Raw genomic sequence first — 21,867 nt, 5'->3', positions numbered from 1 at the left:
AGGTTGGAGGTTGTGCTGTGAATAAAGAACTACATAGACACAGAGTGGGAGGGGTGTTCTCCACTGTCCCTGCAACTGGAGGAGTAGCCTGACTTGTTAGTCCTGTCTGCTCGCTCAACAGCAGAGACTTCATCTCAGCGCATTTCATCCATCACATCGAGCGTGGAGTCATCAGAGGATGGACAGACTAAACAGACAGGACATACCTCTGAGTAAAGTGGACGACGTAGAGGTGAGTAACACAGACACTGACAAGTCCTCTGCTTTTACTGTTCTGTTCTGCTCTTTATACAGAAAAGTTAAATGGTTGTCATGTATTCATCTACTGTACATAGTACTGGATCATTTCATTTGTTCGCTTAGATAGTTAGAAACAACTCAAAGATGTGTATCACATCATTATTGTAACATTAAGCAGATTGTAAAACTGGTACACTACACATCTATGTACAGAACACTACCATTTACTTTCAGTTATTCATCAGACAAAACACTGGAGCGTCACTACAGTAGGAGACCAAATACTTCAGTGTCTATAAAAATAATAAATACACAATTCAATATATAGAGCTAATATATACAGTTGTCCTTTTTTTGTGGGAACTTCTGTAATGAAGTATATGTCTGCCAGTACCAGTGGTGACCAGTTCAACTGATGAGTGTTGTCCCCCCTGTTTTCCCAAATAAAAAAAAAGTCTGGAGAAGAGGAAGAAAAAACAAGAAAGCCTTGCTACCCCTCTGAGGGTCACGACCTCCAGGTTGGGGATCTCTGCTTTAAAGTCTGTTTCCAGGAATGTCCAATGTCAGTGCTGACAGAAACCCACGTTTTTTCCCATAGTTGTCAGCTGTGCATAGAGATGAATGAAAGCACTGTGACTCAAAGCGAGTTGTGACGTCTCATGGGTAAAGCCCTGAGAGTATTCCTTTGCCAGTGATGTTACGAATAAGTGATTTTTGAGTGCTGCAGTGGGAGATGAAGGTATAGATACTTCAATCCAGAACAACAGTTTACCTGTCGTCAGGTTTCAGTGTCTGACATCAGCTCAGGTACAGCCCCTCTGCTTACGTACAGTTCACTCTCTCTGCACTATACGTATAAATTCATGAGACGATTTGTTAGGTCACTAGATTTTTTGGGGTAGAGAACATCTGACAACATGTTGTGTCTTGTTGCCTTTCCCTCCGGCCCAGGTGAGTCATCATCTGTCGCTCTGCCACTCCCACTTTTCCTCTTACTGCCACACCTTAGTACATAGTAACAAAACACAAACCATTGTGACGTGTGCACACATGTACAGAGCAATCAGACATGTGAAAGAGAAAGAACATGCTGGGTTTTGCTCTTCTTCCAAAATAGGCAATATTCTTAACTGTTTTTAATGGTTTGTATTTATATAGAGCTTTTCTAGTCTTGATGACCACTCAAAGCACTTTACAGTACAGTTGGCCCTTCACCCATTCACACAGTGCATCTATTAGCAGCACTTATTTTTTGGGGGTTCACCTAGGACACTTCGGCATGCAGATGGTGAAGACTGGGATCGAACTGCCACTCAGCTACAGCCGCCCCCTATATATATATATATCCCTAATAAAACATACTACTTTGATATATGAACATATGACTAATGTGATAGGAAGTTTTCCGCTTGTGACTTGCCCAAATAGCCTTCTTTAATAATAACAGCATATCCTACATGGTGTAATCACAAAATGCAAAATTTGTTTTTTTTCTATTTGCAATTTGCTGTTTACATTACTCATATCAAATTCTAAATATTGTTATATTCAGAATAATAGTGGGATATAAGTGTGCATTGGGGGCTGCTGTAGGAGGTTGAGTGGGTTTGATCCCTGTCTCTTCCATTCTGTGTGCCTAAGTAACTTTTGGCATGACCTTGAATGCCAAATTGCAATTTGGGGAGTTGACACGTAGCTTCCAGTGCAGCAAACCGCACCTCTGTGATGTTCTTCAACAGTAGCTTTAGTTTGACTTTCTTTCAAACCTGTGCTCTCTACACTCGCAGGCATTGACAGGGCGCTCTGGAAAAGTGTATCGATCCATCAACCTTAACCACTATGCCACGAAGAAGACTGCCGCTCAGAGCATGCTGGACGTCGCTCTGCTGATGGCCAACTCATCCCAGCTGAAGACTGTTCTCTATGTTGGGGCTCAGTACCGCTTCTACCTCCCTCTCATTGTCCTGCTGTCTATATCTATCACGCTACAAGTCGCAGTGGGGCTGCTGCTCGTCTTTATTGGCAAGTGACTCAGATGTTCTGCATGTTATTATTCTTCCTTAATCTTTCTAGCACTTTAAAAAACGCTTCCCCCGGGGGGGCATCTCTATGGAGGCCGCCATGTTTCTTGTAGTAGCCCAGACTGGACAAACTAAACACCCTTTGAGTTTTTATGAAAACTAAAGGTTAGCACAGGTTCTCTTTCATGTTTGGAAGGCGAGGACGAGGTGAGGGGTGTTCAGCCGCAACATGCAACTTAACCACTTTATGTCACTAAATTCTACACACTGCAACTTTAAGCGAAGCTAACAGGCTTAACTGTAGTTATATTAATGCATGTATTTCCTAAACTATTCCTTTAAGACCTTATCACAGTTTTCTTTGTCAAATGGAACACTCAACTCCACCTTAAATGGTACAAATATATGCGGTAAACTGGCCAAGGTAAAACAAAAATTGTCACCTTGAAATTGAAAACAAGTCCTACAGGTGCTGATGACTACTAAAACCTCTGTGTGAACACTAACTGGAACAAACTGTTTTGCTAAACCCTCTGATGCATTGTTAGGACAATACTATACTGCAGGAAATAGTTCTGTATATTGACCATTGAACTGGTGAGAAAAAGAGAAGCAACAAAAGAAGACAAAGTGGTTGATCAGAGGTTCATCCTGCAACAACATATTGTATCAAAACATTTGAAGAAGAACATGAAGAGCAGCACAGTCTCAGTCACAATTTTACTGAACTTTAATGTCTGTGTGTTAGGGTGCTGGATGAGTCAAAAAAACTGATTCAAGGTTCAATGATTCAATGATCCAAGATTATTATTTTAAAATGTTATATATTAGTTTTTTGCCTTAGTTTCTGGGAGAAGACTGACATATCATACATTTCAGTAACAAGTGGACAAATTAAAGAGTTCTACAATTTTGACCAGTAGTGCACATATTAAACTTTTATTTTTGTCTAGATGTGTATATCAGTAGTGTCAGGATTCTTTTTTTAAATGTATGCAACATAATCATATTTATCATCTCTAACTGATTCAAAAAACAATTCTCCTCCGAAATCTAACATCAGACTTTGTATAAATAAAACCTCTCTGGCTCCTGTACCACTTTTTTCCCCCACCTCTTCCCATCCTTTTTGCTCATCATCTTTTTCCGTAGCTAATTTTGTTTTTGCTCTGTGTCAGCAGTAAAGTATGATCTGAACGACGTGAGGAAACATGCCAAGTTGAACCGGATGAACAACGCAGCAACAGTCTTTGTCTTCTTCACGGTCCTCATCAACATCTTCATCACAGCCCTCGGCTTTGAGGGACAGATCATCAGGTGGGCAGCGACAGCACTTACAGTGACTTACAGTGGATATTACTGCTGTTGTAAACTCTTATGACTTTGTTCTTGTTTTCATTTTCAGGTCAGCAGAATCACATTTGATTGCTATACCAGAGGCTCAGCTCGTCCCTCTGCCCATTGATGTTAACGTGACTGGTGTCATTTAGACCAGTCTCTGGACCATAATAACACATCCCCTTGTTCTTGTTCTCAAAGCTTTGAATTCTTGTGGGCTTTGGCGGGACACTGTAAAGACATATATGGCCATACATTCCTCAGCTGGAACAAACCACTGATTCCTGAATGGATTTCATGGATTCAAATGATTAGGACAGAAAGGCATTTCTGGATCCATTCTGAGACCAACATCAAACACATCCTCAACTCAGGATCAAGGCCATATAATACGATTTGGCGCTTAATATTGAATTGAATACCTTTTATTGTAGTTCATTTTGCCATGGATTTTGTGAAGCACTTTGTAACCTTGTTTAGATAAGTGCTATACAAATAAAGTTATTATAATGAATTCCACTCAGCCAAAAACCTCAGCCTGAATACATTATCACTGGCTCATCAGGCTCCTAGGACAGATGCCAACACTAATGCACAGTGATGACCCCTTGCTGGACTAATATGTCTCAGAATGCAAAAATAAATCTGCACATTTATGCCAAACTATTTAAAGCTTCTATCTTGTAAATATAACTGCATTGTATTGTTTTGTACAAATGTTAGTGTGGTGCATTTAAGCCGATCTATAGTATTGAACCAAATAAATGTATTACATACACCAGTAAAAGTGACTCGGATTATGTTAATACTTGACTCTTACCTTCACCTCATTCTCCGGTGTCATGTTTTAGATTTTTTAGAAGCTGGACACTGGATTTTATTAATTTTTATTGATGCATTAAAAAAAACAGAACCTGTTGCAGCATGACATCATCATGTATATCTCACAAATAAAAACAAATCACATATTATAGAAAAGCTCCATAAATGAAAGAAAATACACAAAACATGCAAACAAGCAAAGAAAGGAAAGGAGAGGAACAGCATTATTCTTAATTTGTCTTACTGTCAGCTCATCCCTTGTAAAGTTTAAAACCATGACCAGACGATGAGTCTGTCTCATTCCCAAGCACACTGGTTCCTAGTGAAGATGGACATGATGGTTCAGAAATAGTTTAATTCTGAAAAAGAATCTGTAAATTTAGCTGGACTCTATTTTCAGCAAATGTTACCTTGTTGTTGATTATTTTCTGAAGTGGATTAAACCACATGTTGTGCTCCAGTAGGTCAGCAGGGGGTAGTTTTTAACATTTCATGGGATTTGCGGACATTAAGAAATATAGAATATAACTAGCTTTAAAGGTGCATGGAATGTGTTTTTTAGCATTCTATGTTCCACAGTGGTCAATCTGTGTATTAGAATGAGAAAACAACAACAAAAATAAAAATAAAACAAAGAAAACCCCAGAAATCTCCACTTGAACATTAATGAAGAAATATCTTTAAAAAAAACCTGATATCTGAACAAATAATATCACTGAACCCCAAAAGGATTTTCTTCGTTTTTTATCATGCAGCAATATGCGTAGTAGAGGACAGCTGCTAACACAGCTAACAACACCATCAGGCGAATCACCTTCCACATGCTGCCCCCAGACTTCCTGACCGCCTCTTTGGATCGTACTGCACTGTGATTGGCAGCTCTGTTAGTCATCTGGATGGCAGGTCTGAAGCACAAAAAAGAAACAGCACATTTAGATCAGGTGATCAACTCATTCAGTCAAATACACATTAATAGTTCATGGTTTACTAATAGTTTATATTACAAGACTCACTCTGTATCTTGGTCCGATTCCTCGTCTTCATCTGTCTCAGCGTTACCTCTTCGTTTCAGCCTAGGTGGAGAAATAACGTGCACTTAAATTTCAATCTACCAATGTAGTCAAAGAAATGTAGGCAATTTAACCAACACTACTGTTAAGTAATTATCTATTTCATAATCATAATCTAATATTTCCAGAAATCTGTTTGTCTGTATTTGGCTCGCATATCTCAAGAATGGTTCATCTTATTGCCTGCATACAGAAGCTTTTTCATTCACTTGAGAAAAAACTACCAGGGGAATGTACGGTTTCCTATATGTTGAATAAACTGATCTCTTTAAATAAAGTTTGGAGTGAGACTGTGGACTGAGGTACTGCGTTAATTCAGAAAAACAGCTTCTTCTTTTTTTTCTCAAGTGAATGCAATACGCTTCTGTACCTTCATACTTGGCGTTTTTATTTTTAATGACCCAAGGAAGTGCAGTGTCAAATTTGGTGTAATTCGTACATGCCTAATGTGCAGTATTAATAACATTTTAATAAACAGGTGACCATCGCACTGTAACTCAGCAACTCAAGTGACGCCAACAACTGAATCTCCGGTTCCTGGTTCTGCGTACTGAGCTGTTAGTGCAGCAGCGATGGTGCGGTCCTGCAGCAGGTCTTTGCATGGCTCAATTACTGTAGGTCACTTTAACAGTTTCAGAAAGAAACCAACCAGCCACACCAACTGCAACCAGCATTACCACTGAACTAGAGACCAATATGCAGTTTATTCCTAATGTGGGGAAGTAGAGCAAAGTTCATTTATACGGGCTTCAACGTCCTACATAAAATAAGTGTATTAAGAATATTCCAACCTGTTTTTAAAGAAAACCAACTTAAATTCAGGTGTTTTTATCCACACATATATTTCAATATACAGTGCATCCGGAAAGTATTCACAGCACTTCACTTTTTCCACATTTTGTTATGTTACAGCCTTATTCCAAAATGGATTAAATTCATTCTTTTCCTCAAAATTCTACACACAATAACCCATAATGATAACGTGAAAAAAGCTTTTGGGAAATTTTTGCAAATTTATTAAAAATAAAAAACGAAAAAATCACATGTACATAAGTATTCACAGCCTTTGCCATGACACTCAAAATCGAGCTCAGGTGCATCCTGTATCCACTGATCATCCTTGAGATGTTTCTACACCGTGATTGGACTCCACCTGTGGTCAATTCAGTTGATTGGACAGGATTTGGAAAGGCACACACCGTCTATATAAGGTCCCACAGTTGACAGTGCATGTCAGAGCACAAACCAAGCCATGAAGTCCAAGGAACTGTCTGTAGACCTCCGAGACAGGATCGTATCGAGGCACAGATCTGGGGAAGGGTACAGAAAAATGTCTGCAGCATTGAAGGTCCCAATGAGCACAGTGGCCTCCACCGTAAATGGAAGAAGTTTGGAACCACCAGGACTCTTCCTAGAGCTGGCCGCCCGGCCAAACTGAGCGATCAGGGGAGAAGGGCCTTAGTCAGGGAGGTGACCAAGAACCCGATGGTCACTCTGACAGAGCTCCCGTGTTGCACTGTGAAGAGAGGAGAACCTTCCAGAAGGACAACCATCTCTGCAGCACTCCACCAATTAGGCCTGTATGGTAGAGTGGCCAGACGGAAGCCACTCCTCAGTAAAAGGCACATGACAGCCCGCCTGGAGTTTGCCAAAAGGCACCTGAAGGACTCTCAGACCATGAGAAACAAAATTCTCTGGTCTGATGAAACAAAGATTGAACTCTTTGGCCTGAATGCCAAGCGTCATGTCTGGAGGAAACCAGGCACCGCTCATCACCTGGCCAATACCATCCCTACAGTGAAGCATGGTGGTGGCAGCATAATGCTGGGGGGATGTTTTTCAGCGGCAGGAACTGGGAGACTAGTCAGGATCGAGGGAAAGATGAATGCAGCAATGTACAGAGACATCCTTGATGAAAACCTGCTCCAGAGCGCTCTGGACCTCAGACTGGGGCGAAGGTTCATCTTCCAACAGGATAACAACCCTAAGCACACAGCCAAGATAACAAAGGAGTGGCTTCGGGACAACTCTGTGAATGTTCTTGAGTGGCCCAGCCAGAGCCCAGACTTGAACCCGATTGAACATCTCTGGAGAGATCTAAAAATGGCTGTGCACCGACGCTCCCCATCCAACCTGATGGAGCTTGAGAGGTCCTGCAAAGAAGAATGGGAGAAACTGCCCAAAAATAGGTGTGCCAAGCTTGTAGCATCATACTCAAAAAGACTTGAGGCTGTAATTGCTGCCAAAGGTGCTTCAACAAAGTATTGAGCAAAGGCTGTGAATACTTATGCACATGTTATTTTTTCGTTCTTTATTTTTAATAAATTGGCAAACATTTTAAACAAACTTTTTTCACTTTGTCATTATGGGGTATTGTGTGTAGAATTTTGAGGAAAAAAACGAATTTAATCCATTTTGGAATAAGGCTGTGACATAACAAAATGTGGAAAAAGTGAAGCGCTGTGAATACTTTCCGGATGCACTGTATGTATGATGTTGCGGTGCCATTAACAGCGCTGCAAATTTGACTCTTTCTTAGGACGGAGTATAGGGGCCATGTTGAAAACAAATTCTGAGATTTGGAGAAGAAAGTCATAAGTTGAAATTGATAATAAAGTCATAATTTTATGAAAATAAAGTTGTAAATGAAAATACATTTTTTATTTTACAAATAAAGTCCTGCTCAGTCAGTCATATTCTTTTCTTGCGGTAGTCGGTCTGCGATGGTGAGTCAGATGCAGCAGAAAACTGCATTCATTCTAATTGCACTTAAAAAAAAAAAAGCCTTAAAATACATATTGCATAACACATTGCATTTACCTGTTTGACACCTATTACAGGATCAAGAAATCCTCAGTGAATACGTCACTTAGTCTTTTTCTGTCTTGTACAGGCAGCTATTTTGAGAACTGTTTTAAATTAACTGATATAAATTAAGGAAAGCTAAAATATTCCTCTCTTGTTGCTGATGACACTTTACATCAGATTGTGAATGCACTTATAACCGGGTGTTTATCCTATTGGTAAGTTTACATAAGTACATTTTAGGTCAAAATGATTCCTCCGCATTGTATATTCCCACATACATGATATCTACCTACTAATTCCTCAAACCTCTGTCGGTCTGTCTGTGGAACACATATATCGCAAACAGTTCATTTCATTGGCTTCACACAAGAAAGTGCAGTGCTGAGATTTGTGCGATTTGGAGATGCAATACTTCCATTATTAATAAACTTTGAATAAACAGGCATCAGTGCTGTGTAGCAGTCAGTCGAGGCAGGGCATTATGCCTTCAGTCTTCGGACTGAGTTGAACATGTCTTCTTCTATGTCCCTGGAAAAGCTACAAGAGCAATGGGTAACTGGGTCAAACCGTTGGTCAACATTGCCACCAGATCATTTAGATGATTTGATTTTTTTCCCTCACAAAATCGGAATGAGAGACAGACATTCACGGGGGTCGACGGGTGGAGATCTCCATCATGGTAACAATATTCATCGAATAATTTCCTATTCGGCAATTTGTCTTCAAAGTAAAGGAAAAACGTTTGTTGCATTGCTCCGATGCTTCATATTGAGTTGAATCACATAACTTCTATTTTGAAAAGTTTTGAACTTGGGTCTAAAGTCAATCATTCAAAATTATATATAAAGGACACTCCTCCTTCTCCTCTCTCACGGTTTCACTTGGGCATTAAATTAAATTAACACACGTGTGTTATTAAACTGTACTCACATGTCTGCATAACCCTCATGTCTATCCTGTGAAAATAAAAAGCAGAACAGATTGTGAAATTATTTACAGTCCCAGAGCAGAGGGGTTTGGCTCAAGCACACAGGGCTAAGAGGAGAATTAGGACTCACCGCACTGTGGTAGGTGATATAGGTAATTTCCTCCTCTATAACAAAAAACAACAACACAGACCTCATGAAATTAACATTATTGACTTTAAAAACATAATTGTTAAGTGTTCACAGATAATTAATACGGGCTGCGCGCCTATAATTATAATTACTTTCATTTCAAAACAGTGTAACGTCAGCTCTTCCATTGTTTATGATGACAAACGTAAACGATAAGAAATATGTGGAACAGAGTATTCAAGGTTAAAGTAAATATTACTTTTACTTCAGCAGTCAGTACCAACTCAGGCATCAAATCAAAGGCTGTATACTTTGTACTCACAGAGAGGTGGCTGTAGGAGCCAAAGTTAATGTTCAGCCAGTGTTTGTAATTGTTTACTCAGGCTGCAGATATTTGCTTTATCAGACAACCGGGTAAGAAGGGTAAGGGGTGTGGTTTCTCTTTTACCTGTTCAATTGGTTTGGCAGCTTGTAGACAAAGACAGGGGGGGGGGGGGGGGGCTCCATGAAATAAGAATCATGTCATGCTTTGCTATTAATAAAAGCCACAAAGAGTCATGGAACCTTTTTTGCATGCTTCACATTAAGGAGCCTGTTTAGCGAGAGCTTTTTCTTTTTTCATGTACAAGCGGCTAAACAAGTTAGACAACTATATAAATATATTATTGTTTTTAGAGATGGTACAAAATCATCTGATCCACACCCTGATAAGTCTAAGTCATTGCTGAGCGTCTTCTATTCTTTGTAATGAATAATATGAATTATTAAGTGTGTGAATTCGTTGTTAGTATGTTTGTATTTATGAACTTGCCTCCAATTTGCTCTTTGGGAATGAATTAAGTATTTTAAGTTGAAGTGGACTATTGTGATAATTGATTTATGGATTTCATCATAGGTCATCAGTAATGTTTCCTGGGGCCATCAGGTGTTACATGTGTTTTAGGGGTCTGATACCCTAATGATCCAGGCTAGGCTGATCAAACCTCACCTTGTTTCAAGCTAAAGCCATCTCTTTCCAAACAAGCATTTTGGGTCTTTATCAGTTTTAATCCACATCCGTATTAACATGCCTAAAAACACATATCACACAACCCACTCACTTACACTGGGCATGCGCATGCTGGTTTACACAGGAAGCATTTGATTGTTATTAGAAGAATTGTTGCTGACTGCTCAGATAGCACATTGTCTCCTTCACATGTAAGAAGTTTGAATCATTGTAAAATGCAGAATTTACCTGCCTAACAGCTGTTAGCAAAGACACTGTAATAGTATAATGGGTAATAATGGGTAGCTGTCAGAGGCTGGACTTGGTGAAGGGCCTTCTGCACTGAACCTCAGCAAACTTTACCAGCATGTTTATGGTGAATGCAAAGAGGATGACTTTTGTTTTTAATGAAGCAACAATCCTAAACCCTTCCCAAGTTTGTGCCGATTTACTATTCCTCTTTTATCAGAATATGAATCATGTTTATTGCCGAGTAGGTTTCCAGATGCAAGAAATTTGCTTTGGTGTTTTGGTGCACAAGAATAAAATTTGTAAGTATAAAAATGAGGAGTAAGACAAAGTAAATTAAAAAGACAAGTTATGAATAGTACAAGAGCAGAACTGTAAATGAAAGCTACACTATACAATAACATGAAATATCTATAATTAAAAAATACATACAAATTCTTATGCGATGGTAAATTATTTTGGATTGCTGCTAGTTTTCTTTCAAGATGTCACCTGGGGCTTTGAAAAAATAACTTACTATTAATCAGTTATGGAAATAATATTTAGCTGTAGCCCTTAAAACTGTGTACATCAGTCAATACAGTCTGATAAGATGTGAGTAGCTGTTTTTCATTTGGCATCTAAGTGACAAATTTAATATCTTTTTCAACAATGAAGCACTGACAGCCGGAAGTTTAAAATTGCACTTAAAACAAAAATAGGATTCAATTTCAAATGACATGGAGTGTGCAGGCCAGCAGACAGAGGAGCCTCCTACCTTCCTCTCTGTAGTAGGTCTTATCAGAAGAGGCTTTCACTGGAGCGTTCTCCATGGCCTTTTCAAGCTTCTTCTCATAAAGCCTCCGAGTAGAGTCTACATTCACCCGAACACACGAACAGTGCTTCAATATCATTAACACAGTACAAAACAACGCATCATCTCATAGTCTGCATCATCTCAGTGTTAGAGGGCATTTGGAGAAATCTATGCATTTCAAATGATGGAGTTTCATCACGTGTAACAATAAAATCAATGAGGTTTTAAGGCGAATTGGTAAAAATTCCAACTAGGATTAGATGGTTTATTATACTTTATCATCTTAAAGGTATAATGCCTCCTATTATAGGATACAGGATTTATTGAATTGGAAGCCTGAATATATACAAATGTAAAAAATAACTGGGCAAATGGCTGTGTACTGTAACATGAAACCATAAAGGTATAAACACAATGTGATGAATACGGTTAGAGTTACAGCCACTGCTACGGTTTTTCAGTGTGTGTGTGTGTGTGTGTGTGTGTGTGTGTGTGTGTGTGTGTGTGTGTGTGTGTGTGTGTTTGTTTTCCTTACCCACGATGGGTCCATGTTTAATGTTGTGCGCAGTAAGTAACCTGCTGATCTCCTCATCACTTTTCTCACTCAGTGACATCTGCAGATAGATAGATAGATAGATAGACAGACAGAGACACAAATGGTAAGACAGATAGACAGACAGACAGACAGACAGACAGACAGACAGATAGATAGATAGATAGATAGATAGACAGACAGAGACACAAATGGTAAGACAGATAGACAGACAGACAGACAGACAGACAGACAGACAGATAGATAGATAGATAGATAGATAGATAGACAGACAGAGACACAAATGGTAAGACAGATAGACAGACAGACAGACAGACAGACAGACAGACAGATAGATAGATAGATAGATAGATAGATAGATAGATAGACAGACAGAGACACAAATGGTAAGACAGATAGACAGACAGACAGACAGACAGACAGACAGACAGACAGATAGATAGATAGATAGATAGATAGACAGACAGAGACACAAATGGTAAGACAGATAGACAGACAGACAGACAGACAGACAGACAGACAGACAGATAGATAGATAGATAGACAGACAGAGACACAAATGGTAAGACAGATAGACAGACAGACAGACAGACAGACAGATAGACAGACAGACAGACAGGGGGGGGGGGGGGGGGGGTGGCTCATGAAGTAGGATATAGACAGTAAGCCCTTTGCAGTGATTTTGCCCAGCGGATGTAATGTGGCGCTAAAGCCCGTAGTGAATCGCTACAGCACTTCATAACTCTTAAATCCAAACTGTCGTGTTCAAACTTCCCACTGACGGAATAAAACTCACTTCACTGTTTGTTTAAACATCGCGCGAACAAGAGTCTGCTGAAATGAATCGTATACTTGAATTATTCATGAACGGTTTTCTCTTACCTCGGAAAAAAAAAGAGGAAAAAGGAGTTGAGAACTGAGAGTGTGGCTAAAGCAGGAGGAGACTGAGCAGTGGAGCAGGACAGTGGGCGTAACGTGTGGTCGTGAATGTGGACGACGTAACGTAACTTGGCACACGTACGTATTCCAGCAGAGAACATCAGATTCATTAAGAACCACGTTGCCTATTTAAAATGAATATGTCTATTTCATTTAGCATATAGTGTTAATATAACACGTTAGTGACATCAAGCAAAGCAATGTAGTGTTATTTATAAGCATATTTCATATTTTAGTAGTTTTTCTTACTGTTGATGAGGGTTAAGAACAGAGGATGTTGAATCTTAAGAGACAAACTGTGCTCTGGGAATATGGGTTATATAAATAACATTTAATTGATTTGGTTGATTGATACACAGTTATGGTTTCAAGGAGCGTACACCATCACAATTGTCAAGAGACTAGAATTAAAGAGGCAAAGAGATTAAAAGAGGTAAAATAAATAAAAAGGATAAAATCTATATATGAAAAAATCACAAATAAAATTAAAGGGGACAATGATACAAATGAAATAGATAGAAATGTGTAAAATTATGACAAAAATCCTCCATTTATTTCATTATATATAGTTCCTGTACTCTTATTTTTTCCTCCTAATTACTCTCCATCCTTAATGATTTTGCATGAGTGTATGAATCAAAGCTGAGAAAAATAGGCCTACTACTCAGGGGGTGCAGACTGCAAAGCGCAGCATACTGAAAATAACAACAGCTTTTCACCATATTGAGCTCTAAAACGTTTTTAAAAAGTGGTGTGTATGTTAAGAGTCACTTTTTTACCAGCAATATTTGGGAATTTTCTCATATTTAAATTGTTTGCACACAAAATTAAAATAATGTCCCTGTTAATTCTAAATATTTAATTTAAAACTAAATGTTAACCGTTAAATATAAATGTTATATAGATCCAAATATTAATTAATATTAAATCAACTAATATGCTAGAAGTGTTAAATATAAAATCTATATATGTAAAATGTTAAAGCTAAATGTTTAAGATTCTGGAGCTAAATATGGCGAAAAGTTGCTTTATGTCAATGTGCTTCAATTGCCTGCTACTTCTACTACTACTAAAATGAATTGTAATAAAGATCCCCCTTCAAGCGGGTCCTCATACACAGAACATGAACGTAAATTGCAAAATCAACATATTAACAATTATAATTACACACACACAATAACACATATTAACATATACATAAAGCCTCCCCCCCAAACCAAACCTACTTTATCTGATACAAATGTTGTTTGTACAAATAAATATCATAAACAAAAACAAACCCACACTGTCGAAATACATTGTCCAAATTCTCAACTTAAACAGTGGAAAATTTAAATAACACAATACAAAATTACATATTACAGATAAGATAAGACTGATATTTAAAATAAGTGCTTAAAAAATAAATAAAACACCAATGAAAATATTTCCTTGAGTGAAGTGGTTTCCAGTTGAGTGAATATCGTCTCTTGGCAGCATGTTGGTGTTAATTATGCTATAGTTCAAACTTTGGCCTCAAAGTTCTGTCTAAACAATTTAGTGAAGTTTCCATAAGCTTCTGTGTCCTGCAGCTCCCTCTGGAGGCAGACAGTGAGTCAGAGCTGGGGGTTTTCCAGGAAGGGCGTTGGCTGCAGATTCCACTGATGTACACACTTTCCACTCACTGGAAACTGGCTGCACATTTACGCTATAGTTCAATGCTTCAGTCGAGCTCCATCAGAGTGACTGTTAATAACCCTCATTTCACAGATACAACCACTGTGACTCTCATTCATATCAATGAATTATAATTAATGTATGTTTCAACTGTTTGGCACTTGTCTTGAAATCTTTCTTTTAAATGATCCTACTGCTTTTCATGATTATATTGCCTCACCTCTTAATTACTGTAACAGGCCTTTCTCAGAAAATACTGAAAGGATTGCAGTCTGTAACAAAATTCAACGGCTTTGCTTTTAACTAGAACTAAGAGATATGATCACATCACACCCGTTGATCATTTCCACATTGTCTTCCAGTTGGTTTTATGATTGATTTAAAATTTGAGCGGTGGCAGCTGATCATGGACAATGAGATTGCTTTCGCCGACTCACATACCATTACTGGCAATAACTCCTCCATTTCAATTGTCATTGCTGCTTCCTTCTTCTCTATCAGACAACATTGACACACTTTTCCAATATGTTGAAAACGGTTGCCTCTAATCAATGTGGTAAATATTGTAATTTTGTAAATGTGTTCAGCTACACACAGCATCTATTGCACTTCTGTCCGTCCTGGGAGAGGGAGAAGAGATGAAATAAGATAAGATAAAACTTAATTGATCCACACACTGAGGAAATTCCCTAGCAGACAAGTCAGAATGAGGTAGACAAGAGAATAAAACTATAAAAAGGCTATAGAGTAAAACTAAAATATACAATAAAAAAGTCTGAATATGTGCATAATATACACCTTTTACTACCAAAATATTGTTTGTATAGAAATGTTGAGTAAACTGCAGTGGCACAGGATGATTGCACAAGCATGTAAAACGTTTTTGTGCATAAGTATAAGGAGATATTGGGATTGACATGTCCATATATGTGCAGATTAGATATATAGTATAAGTATATAGGCAGATAAAAACCTAAAAACTGAATATTTTATGTCAAATATATACAGGTATAAATCCACAATAGTATGCAATATAGCATGGAAATATAAAGGTATGCAGGACATCTGTGATGACATGTGACCCCTCACATGTGACTCTCCCTCAGGTTTCTGTTTTTTTGGGGTAGTTCACTCTGGTTGAGGGTTAAGGACAAAGGATGTCACACCTTGTTAAGACCAATGAGACAAATTGTAAAATGTGAATATGGGCTATACAAATAAAATTTGATTGCTTGAAATGTATTGATTACTTTTAAGACTCTTAACAACCAGGCCCCAGGCTGCATCTCTGATCTTTTAATTCCCTATTTACCTCTGCACTACTGATCGTTGGTCAAGGGTCTGCTGTCACTTCCTGAATCTAGACTGAAAACTCAGGGAAGACAGAGTTTGTCATTAGGGCCCCAAGGCTCTATTGCCTAAATAAGTTGTCTGTGATGGTGTTGTCTCGGCTAAAAACCTACTTTTTTTCTGAAGGAAAATTTCTGAATTTACTTGGGGTGCCAGTCTCTTATCTCTATTATTATTATTATAATTATTACCACCATTATTAGTTATGTTCTTCCGTCTGTATTTTAACCATTTGTTTTCTTGTTGTGCAGCAATGTGTAATATGTAGTTATTAGTCTAAAGACACAAAACACACAGCCAATAGATTGACAGAAAAATACTTAGACAACTTTATTGTGTATCAAAATACTGTCTTACAAACACATTTAAAGCCTTTTATTTAGGACAAGATTCATTTTTTTTGTTCTGAAATGTAGATTACGCACAAAGCGAGCTGGAAGGATGAGGGGAGGGGGTGGGTGGCGACTGAACAGGGTGAGATACAAACAATGAGCAGAAAACAAAGCAACGCATCAGTTCTCTTTTGTTTTTGGTCATCGTGTTTTCAGGACATGACAAACCACGGCATCATCTTCAGCCCATCTGTCCAGCACAACATCAGAAACTTCCCTTTTTAAACCTATTTTAATTTATACGACAAAAAAAACAAACTGTGTCAAAGTGAACCACACCACAAGTCAAGTTGACACCATTCTGAATCAGACGCTTTCTGTATCAGAAGAGTTTAACAACCCAATGAAGACGAAGAGCACATGTTGGTATAAAAACACACAAAGTGTTGTTTTCCCAGCGGCGGTGTTGGAGAAGCATGTGTGATACAAACCACGAGTGAGCTACTGTGAAATGTGTCTCGTCTCTGTTCACTTTGTCGCATCATCTTTCATCATTTGTATCATTTCCCTACGACTCTAATCTCTATTTTGGTTTTGAGAACAGCAGTGGCTAAAACGGGATCACACTAGCAGCAGGTAAAACAACTGGGTTAGTTAAAGAGCATCAAGAATACCACATGCTGGAGTGGACTGAGCCAGTGCTGGGAACCAACACTACGAAGGCCACCCCTGTAGATGCAACAGACGAGCTGTTCATCTGACTTTTATACTGACAATTCAAACAGAGTGTGTCACAGTGTGTAAAAGAGCTTTTACACATAAAAACCCACAGGTCAGGAAGGCACATTATATATGACACTCTTTGTTCATATAAAAGCTCATATAAACTGATTGCATTTTATTTTTTGTATATAAGAGGAGCTCCTCCAGTGTAAAATGTAACCTTGCATCCAATGCTGGGCTCCGTCCGGCCAAAATCTACTGCTGCTACACTATGCTAACCTAACCTATCATCCTACACTAGTACAAACACATCTGCTCTTGTCCATGACAGAAAATGTAAAATAACCTAAGGCACAATTGACTGCCAGCTTACAGTAATGAATAAAGGTGCACGTTTCTCCTCCCTACTTTTACTGAATGATGGGAGGAACAGAAGAATGAAACAGGAAATGGAGCGAATGACCGTAAAGTGAGGAATATTCAGTGTCTGTTGTTCGTCTTTGGGAGAGATTCTGGACTCGGGTTACAGTGAAGATGTGGGTTTTAAAATATTCACTTTCTGGCTGAGGGTAAACACTGATGTGACCAATCTGTTTATTGTTTGCTTTCTAGCTGGTTAAAGCTGGAGTCAGCGATTCTAATCAATACGCCATTTTCATTTCTTCAGAATGGCTTACTCCACCTTCAAATAATTATACTGTAAAAAAGGAAGCCAGAAATGTTGATGTAATGTGGGAGGGACTTGGAGCTGTAAACATCGATTGGTTAGATTCTAGATAAAATTTCAGTTGTTTTAAAACACTGGTTTAGGTTTGGGACTGGGGGCAGGGTTTTAGACGGTGATGTGGTAGGGGCTGCCGGGGATGTGTTCGTCTCCCCACTTGACCACCAGGATGTACTCTCCTTTCTCTTTGAGCTGGTAGCTGACATTGTACATGCGGTTGCCCAAATGTTTCACTAGGATCTCTTCACAGGGAACCTTGGGACCGTCCACACCAACTAGGAGCATGTTACGACCTGTGGATGGAGACAGAACAGATGAGAAATTACATCAGTATATTGTTATTATCGGCTTTATCTACAAATAAATGAGAGCACTGAGGCAATTCAAAAATTTGAGCTAGTGGGATACTGTCCACTTTCATTTGAGCCTCAAGATTTATAAAGTCATGCGACACGTTTTAGGACATAAACTCTTGAGGATTCAGATTTTCTCCAGAGATTGTCTCTTACACATTAACAACGAATCAGGACATTCTCCACTCAGACACGTTCGAACAACACAATATCTATGGAGCGTTAAGGTGAGGGGCGTATTGTGGAGATCACATGTGTTTGTTTACAGCACATCCGACACCAGTGTGGGCTCCTATCACCAACAACTCTCTTGACATCTCTGTCTGTGTCATCTACGTGTATGGCAATCTTTTTTAAATTTGTTTTGTTGTTGTTTTTTCATTTTTGCGTCTATTAAGATTTTCACTGGGGGGCTGGCCAGAGGAACTCCAGAGAAAGAAGCTCTCAATCAGGCATTTGCATTCTCTCCAATGTCTGGCAATTCTCCAGTGTTCAGTAACTGCCTAAAAGCAGTTTTAAAGTACAGAAAAAAAATTGTGAGTTACATATTTAAATCTGCCAAGAAGGTTATATTTTAATTTGGTTGTTTTCATTTTTGTAAGTTACCACGATTATGCAAAATCTACTGGAGGGATTACTTGAAACTTGGTGGAAGGATGTGGGTCAGGAAAGAACCCATTAAATTAAGGTGAGGATCCAGGATTTTCTTTTCTTTTCTGCAGGGTTTCCCACAGAATTCAATCAACGTGAGGCGGTATTGGGGGGGCACAAATGCACAAACATCGCTCTCAAGTGAGAGAGAACTGCATTGCATGCCACTTGCAGGTACAGTACGTGCACAACTGCAGCTGAAACTATGAGCTCTGACTGTTTGTGTGGACAGCAACAACTTTATGGTTGAATGCCCGAGCCAGCATCCAGCAAATAGCACTGCACACAGCTATACAATGAAAATGAATACTTAAATTTTCAGATGAACCAGACATATTTGTCCCCAAACTCTGCAGTTTATTCCCTTTACACCATGTTATTCACTGAAGGGTTTTATTAAAAAGGGCAAAAAGCTCATTAAATATATTGAGCCTAATATAGATTTTGTTTTCCTTAAATGTGATTTTTCTTAGTGTCATTATTTCTTTCAGATTTGAACTCATGTTAAAAGTCTTGCATTTCTCGGTCACAATCGTACTCACCAGCTTTGCTGCAGTCAACACTGAAGCTGTTCTTCTGACCAATAAAGCCCTTGGTCAGGCCCATGCCCTTGGCCACCACCTTGGTGGCGTCTGATTGGGTGGGAGCAGCCTGTTGAGAACAGCTGATGGCACGGGTCAAAGGGTCAACCATAACAGAAGAGGTTTCGTGCATACTGTGGCTGGACACGAGCTTGGAACCTGGAAGACGGAGAGGAGAGTATTAATCTTTGAGGTAATTCCACAATTTTTTTGTGGCAGTTTGAAATCTTCCTCACCAGTGATCTTGGCCTTGAAGGGGCTTCCGACGATGTGGTAAGGGCCGCCATATTTGATGGAGATGAGATAGTTGCCAGGGGCCATTGGGGTGTATGTGACCCTGTAGCCCTCGGGGCACTCCACACAGTCCATCTTCACCTTGGAGGGCCCGTCGATGGTCACAGCTAAAGCGCCGGGGCCTGCTTTGCTTGTGTTCACCACAAAATCACAAGCAGTTCCTAGGTGCAAATGATTGAGGAGACGATGAAGATTAATGTGAGGGTTAGTGGGACAGGGAAAGAGTCTGTTCAGATGAAATCCTTTTCCACCCCAGTTCCATTATTTTGGTTCGTTTGTGTTTTACCTGTGGTGCCTCCCTCCAGTCCTGGTCCATAGGCAGACACCATGCCAGGGTCTCCAGCCTGGCCAGCCTCTCCAACTCGGATCTTAAACGGACTACCAGGGATGTGACTTCCATTGAACTTCACATCAATGAGATAGAGACCGTTCTCTCTGGGGATGAACCGGACTGCGTATTTATCTGGACAAGCAGAGTGAAGGTGAAAGGTGAGGCACATTAAAGTGTGTCCAGTGACACTGTCTCAAGTCTCCCCTTCAAGTGACATCACTGCCATGTGGGCAGTTAGAGGATGTTCAGATGAGTTGCGATGCCCCTCCTGTGGTTACCTTGGTCAATCTCAGTGACGCAACACTCCTCCAGAGCTCCAGACGGGCTGTGGACCTTTGCATCAATCACGCCCTTGGCCCCGTTCAGGCTGACAGCGAAAGATGCTGGCTGGTTCACCTTCAAACCCGACTCCTGCTCGACAACACATACTAACACGCTCAACACTGTATCACCATTATTTTAACACTAGACAAACAACTTTCTACATAACAGCAATCACTGCAGTATCATATTCAGATTACATATGCTACCTTACCTGGAGGTCGCTAACAAGGCTAAAGAGGAGGGCTGTGTGCAGTGGAAAGACAGACGGAGCAGGTTTTTGTGTGAGTTAAACACAAAATGAAGAGAACTGAGAAAGAAAGGGTGATTTTTTTTGTGTGAAAATTAGGCAGTGTACAAGTTTGACAGTTGTGTGGTCATGTGTGATAGGTCTGTGCGAGGCTGGGTCTGCATGCAGATGATATCAATGTATGATTTTTGAGAAAATAGATGAAACCTTTTACAGGATAAGAAATGAAAAAGCTCATGTTAAGTAATTTCTTTAGATTTTGACAATTATCTCATTCACTGAGCAGCTTATACTTTTTGATTTACAATGAGTATTTGTATCTTGCATAACTTCTCACTTTTTATCTTCCTGTCCTGTCAGAAATAGGCTTCCATAGCATCGTATGAAATAGAGACACAAGAGAGGAAGAACAGCCCATGTAAGACCTCTTTAACCCTTTAGCGCCCCAAATCACTTTTAGAGGTGGGAGGCTGTTGAGAGCCTTTAGAATGAGGCACGAGAAACACACACAGTCCTCGAGTATCCCAGAAGCCCTTGCACTGCCCAACAGTGCAGCAGCAGCTGCTGATCCTTTGCCTGTAGCTCTTAACTGTAATTGTGTTGGCCTGGTAAAACATATTTTTAACTTAAAACAAACTATTCCAGTGAACTTCATCTGTCGTTACCAACTCCACATTATCAAAGTACTTCGGAGCAGAACCAAATTGTTTATTGTGTAAAATCACACAAACTGAACTTTAGAAACTGTCATAAAAGTAGAACTTCCTAAAGTTGTACTTTATTGTACTGTACACTTGGGTATATTCTGTCCACCCCCAACTCAACTTCAATCTGATGCTGCTGCATTGTGGGCAGTGTACTGTGGCCTGCTGTGTGTGCACACGGATGTGTGCGTGTCTCAGAGCCTCACCTGAAGACTGGCAACAGTGAGGCGACGGGCGTCATCTGACGGTGAGGCCACAGGGACGGTGAAGGGGCTGTCAGGAATGTGCTCATCGTTGAAACGAATGGACACCTCGTAGTCTCCTGCAGGGGAAAGGATTTCACGTCAGAGACACATACACAAATCCAACAACAGTGACAGATCTCTACATTTATTCATTAGATTTCTCGATCAAGAGAAATAAAACCTTTACGCAAAAAAGGACAAACGTATAACAATACAAAGTGGAACAAAAGGCACCACTTAAAAATCTGCTGCACATGCTTAGTTGTCATCCATTCAACCTCTCCCCGTCTCTTCCCTCACCAGGCTCCTGCACGATGTAGGACACTCCACTTGAACCATCCTTGCGATCCTCAAATGCGATTTCGGCCTTGCTTGGACCCTCCACAGCAATACTGAGGCCTCCGGCTCCAGCCTCCCTTGTCCAGATACTAAACTCAGCTACACACAACACAGGGGCAAAACAAAGTCAG

General features: G+C 39.6%; 3 protein-coding genes across 7 annotated transcripts in view; 1 reads left to right on the top strand and 2 right to left on the bottom strand.

Annotated features, from left to right (window-relative positions):
- Nucleotides 1-59: 59 nt before the first annotated feature.
- si:dkey-93l1.9 (uncharacterized protein LOC562339 homolog) lies at nt 60-5,124 on the top strand. 2 transcript variants are annotated; one of them, XM_034592006.1, is made up of 4 exons: nt 60-232; nt 2,028-2,262; nt 3,440-3,578; nt 3,667-5,124. In XM_034592006.1, exons 1-4 carry the CDS (start codon nt 179-181, stop codon nt 3,749-3,751), a joined length of 513 nt encoding a protein of 170 aa, XP_034447897.1. In that variant the 5' UTR covers nt 60-178; the 3' UTR covers nt 3,752-5,124. The 2 variants fall into 2 exon arrangements, with proteins under 2 accessions (XP_034447897.1, XP_034447898.1); XM_034592007.1 differs by having other exon boundaries at nt 66-232; nt 3,443-3,578.
- Nucleotides 4,616-12,915, bottom strand: emd (emerin (Emery-Dreifuss muscular dystrophy)). The gene is made up of 7 exons (XM_034592008.1): nt 12,826-12,915; nt 11,926-12,004; nt 11,352-11,447; nt 9,358-9,392; nt 9,230-9,255; nt 5,435-5,494; nt 4,616-5,326 (listed from the first exon to the last, which is right to left on the bottom strand). Exons 2-7 carry the CDS (start codon nt 12,002-12,004, stop codon nt 5,134-5,136), a joined length of 489 nt encoding a protein of 162 aa, XP_034447899.1. The 5' UTR covers nt 12,826-12,915; the 3' UTR covers nt 4,616-5,133.
- Nucleotides 12,916-16,193: 3,278 nt separating this feature from the next.
- flna (filamin A, alpha (actin binding protein 280)) overlaps nt 16,194-21,867 on the bottom strand; it is a 50,119-nt gene continuing 44,445 nt past the window's right edge. For 3 of the 4 annotated variants that reach the window (XM_034591954.1, XM_034591951.1, XM_034591955.1), the window contains 7 exons: nt 21,698-21,835; nt 21,359-21,474; nt 20,156-20,288; nt 19,833-20,009; nt 19,489-19,707; nt 19,214-19,411; nt 16,194-17,960 (listed from right to left, as the gene is read on the bottom strand). In XM_034591954.1, coding sequence (XP_034447845.1) covers nt 17,776-17,960; nt 19,214-19,411; nt 19,489-19,707; nt 19,833-20,009; nt 20,156-20,288; nt 21,359-21,474; nt 21,698-21,835 — 1,166 coding nt within the window. In that variant the 3' untranslated portion in view covers nt 16,194-17,775. The remainder of the gene's footprint in view (nt 17,961-19,213; nt 19,412-19,488; nt 19,708-19,832; nt 20,010-20,155; nt 20,289-21,358; nt 21,475-21,697; nt 21,836-21,867) is intronic. The other variant, XM_034591952.1, reaches the window with a different exon arrangement.

Source organism: Hippoglossus hippoglossus, chromosome 7 (genome assembly GCF_009819705.1).
Source record: "Hippoglossus hippoglossus isolate fHipHip1 chromosome 7, fHipHip1.pri, whole genome shotgun sequence".
In the NCBI taxonomy this organism is placed as follows: Eukaryota; Metazoa; Chordata; class Actinopteri; order Pleuronectiformes; family Pleuronectidae; genus Hippoglossus; species Hippoglossus hippoglossus.
The sequence above is the reverse complement of the archived record's forward strand: the minus strand, read 5'-3'. Positions and strand labels throughout refer to the sequence as shown.

Bases quoted from the DNA above. Each gene is read 5' to 3' on its own strand.
- si:dkey-93l1.9 (XM_034592006.1), top strand. From the start codon at position 179: ATGGACAGACTAAACAGACAGGACATACCTCTGAGTAAAGTGGACGAC. The intron at 2,263-3,439 runs GCAAGTGACTCA...GCTCTGTGTCAG, and splicing joins GCTGCTGCTCGTCTTTATTG to CAGTAAAGTATGATCTGAAC. The intron at 3,579-3,666 runs GTGGGCAGCGAC...TTTCATTTTCAG, and splicing joins TTTGAGGGACAGATCATCAG to GTCAGCAGAATCACATTTGA.
- emd (XM_034592008.1), bottom strand. From the start codon at position 12,004: ATGTCACTGAGTGAGAAAAGTGATGAGGAGATCAGCAGGTTACTTACT. The intron at 11,448-11,925 runs GTAAGGAAAACA...GGGTGAATGTAG, and splicing joins TAAACATGGACCCATCGTGG to ACTCTACTCGGAGGCTTTAT. The intron at 5,327-5,434 runs GTGAGTCTTGTA...TTTGTGCTTCAG, and splicing joins GAATCGGACCAAGATACAGA to ACCTGCCATCCAGATGACTA.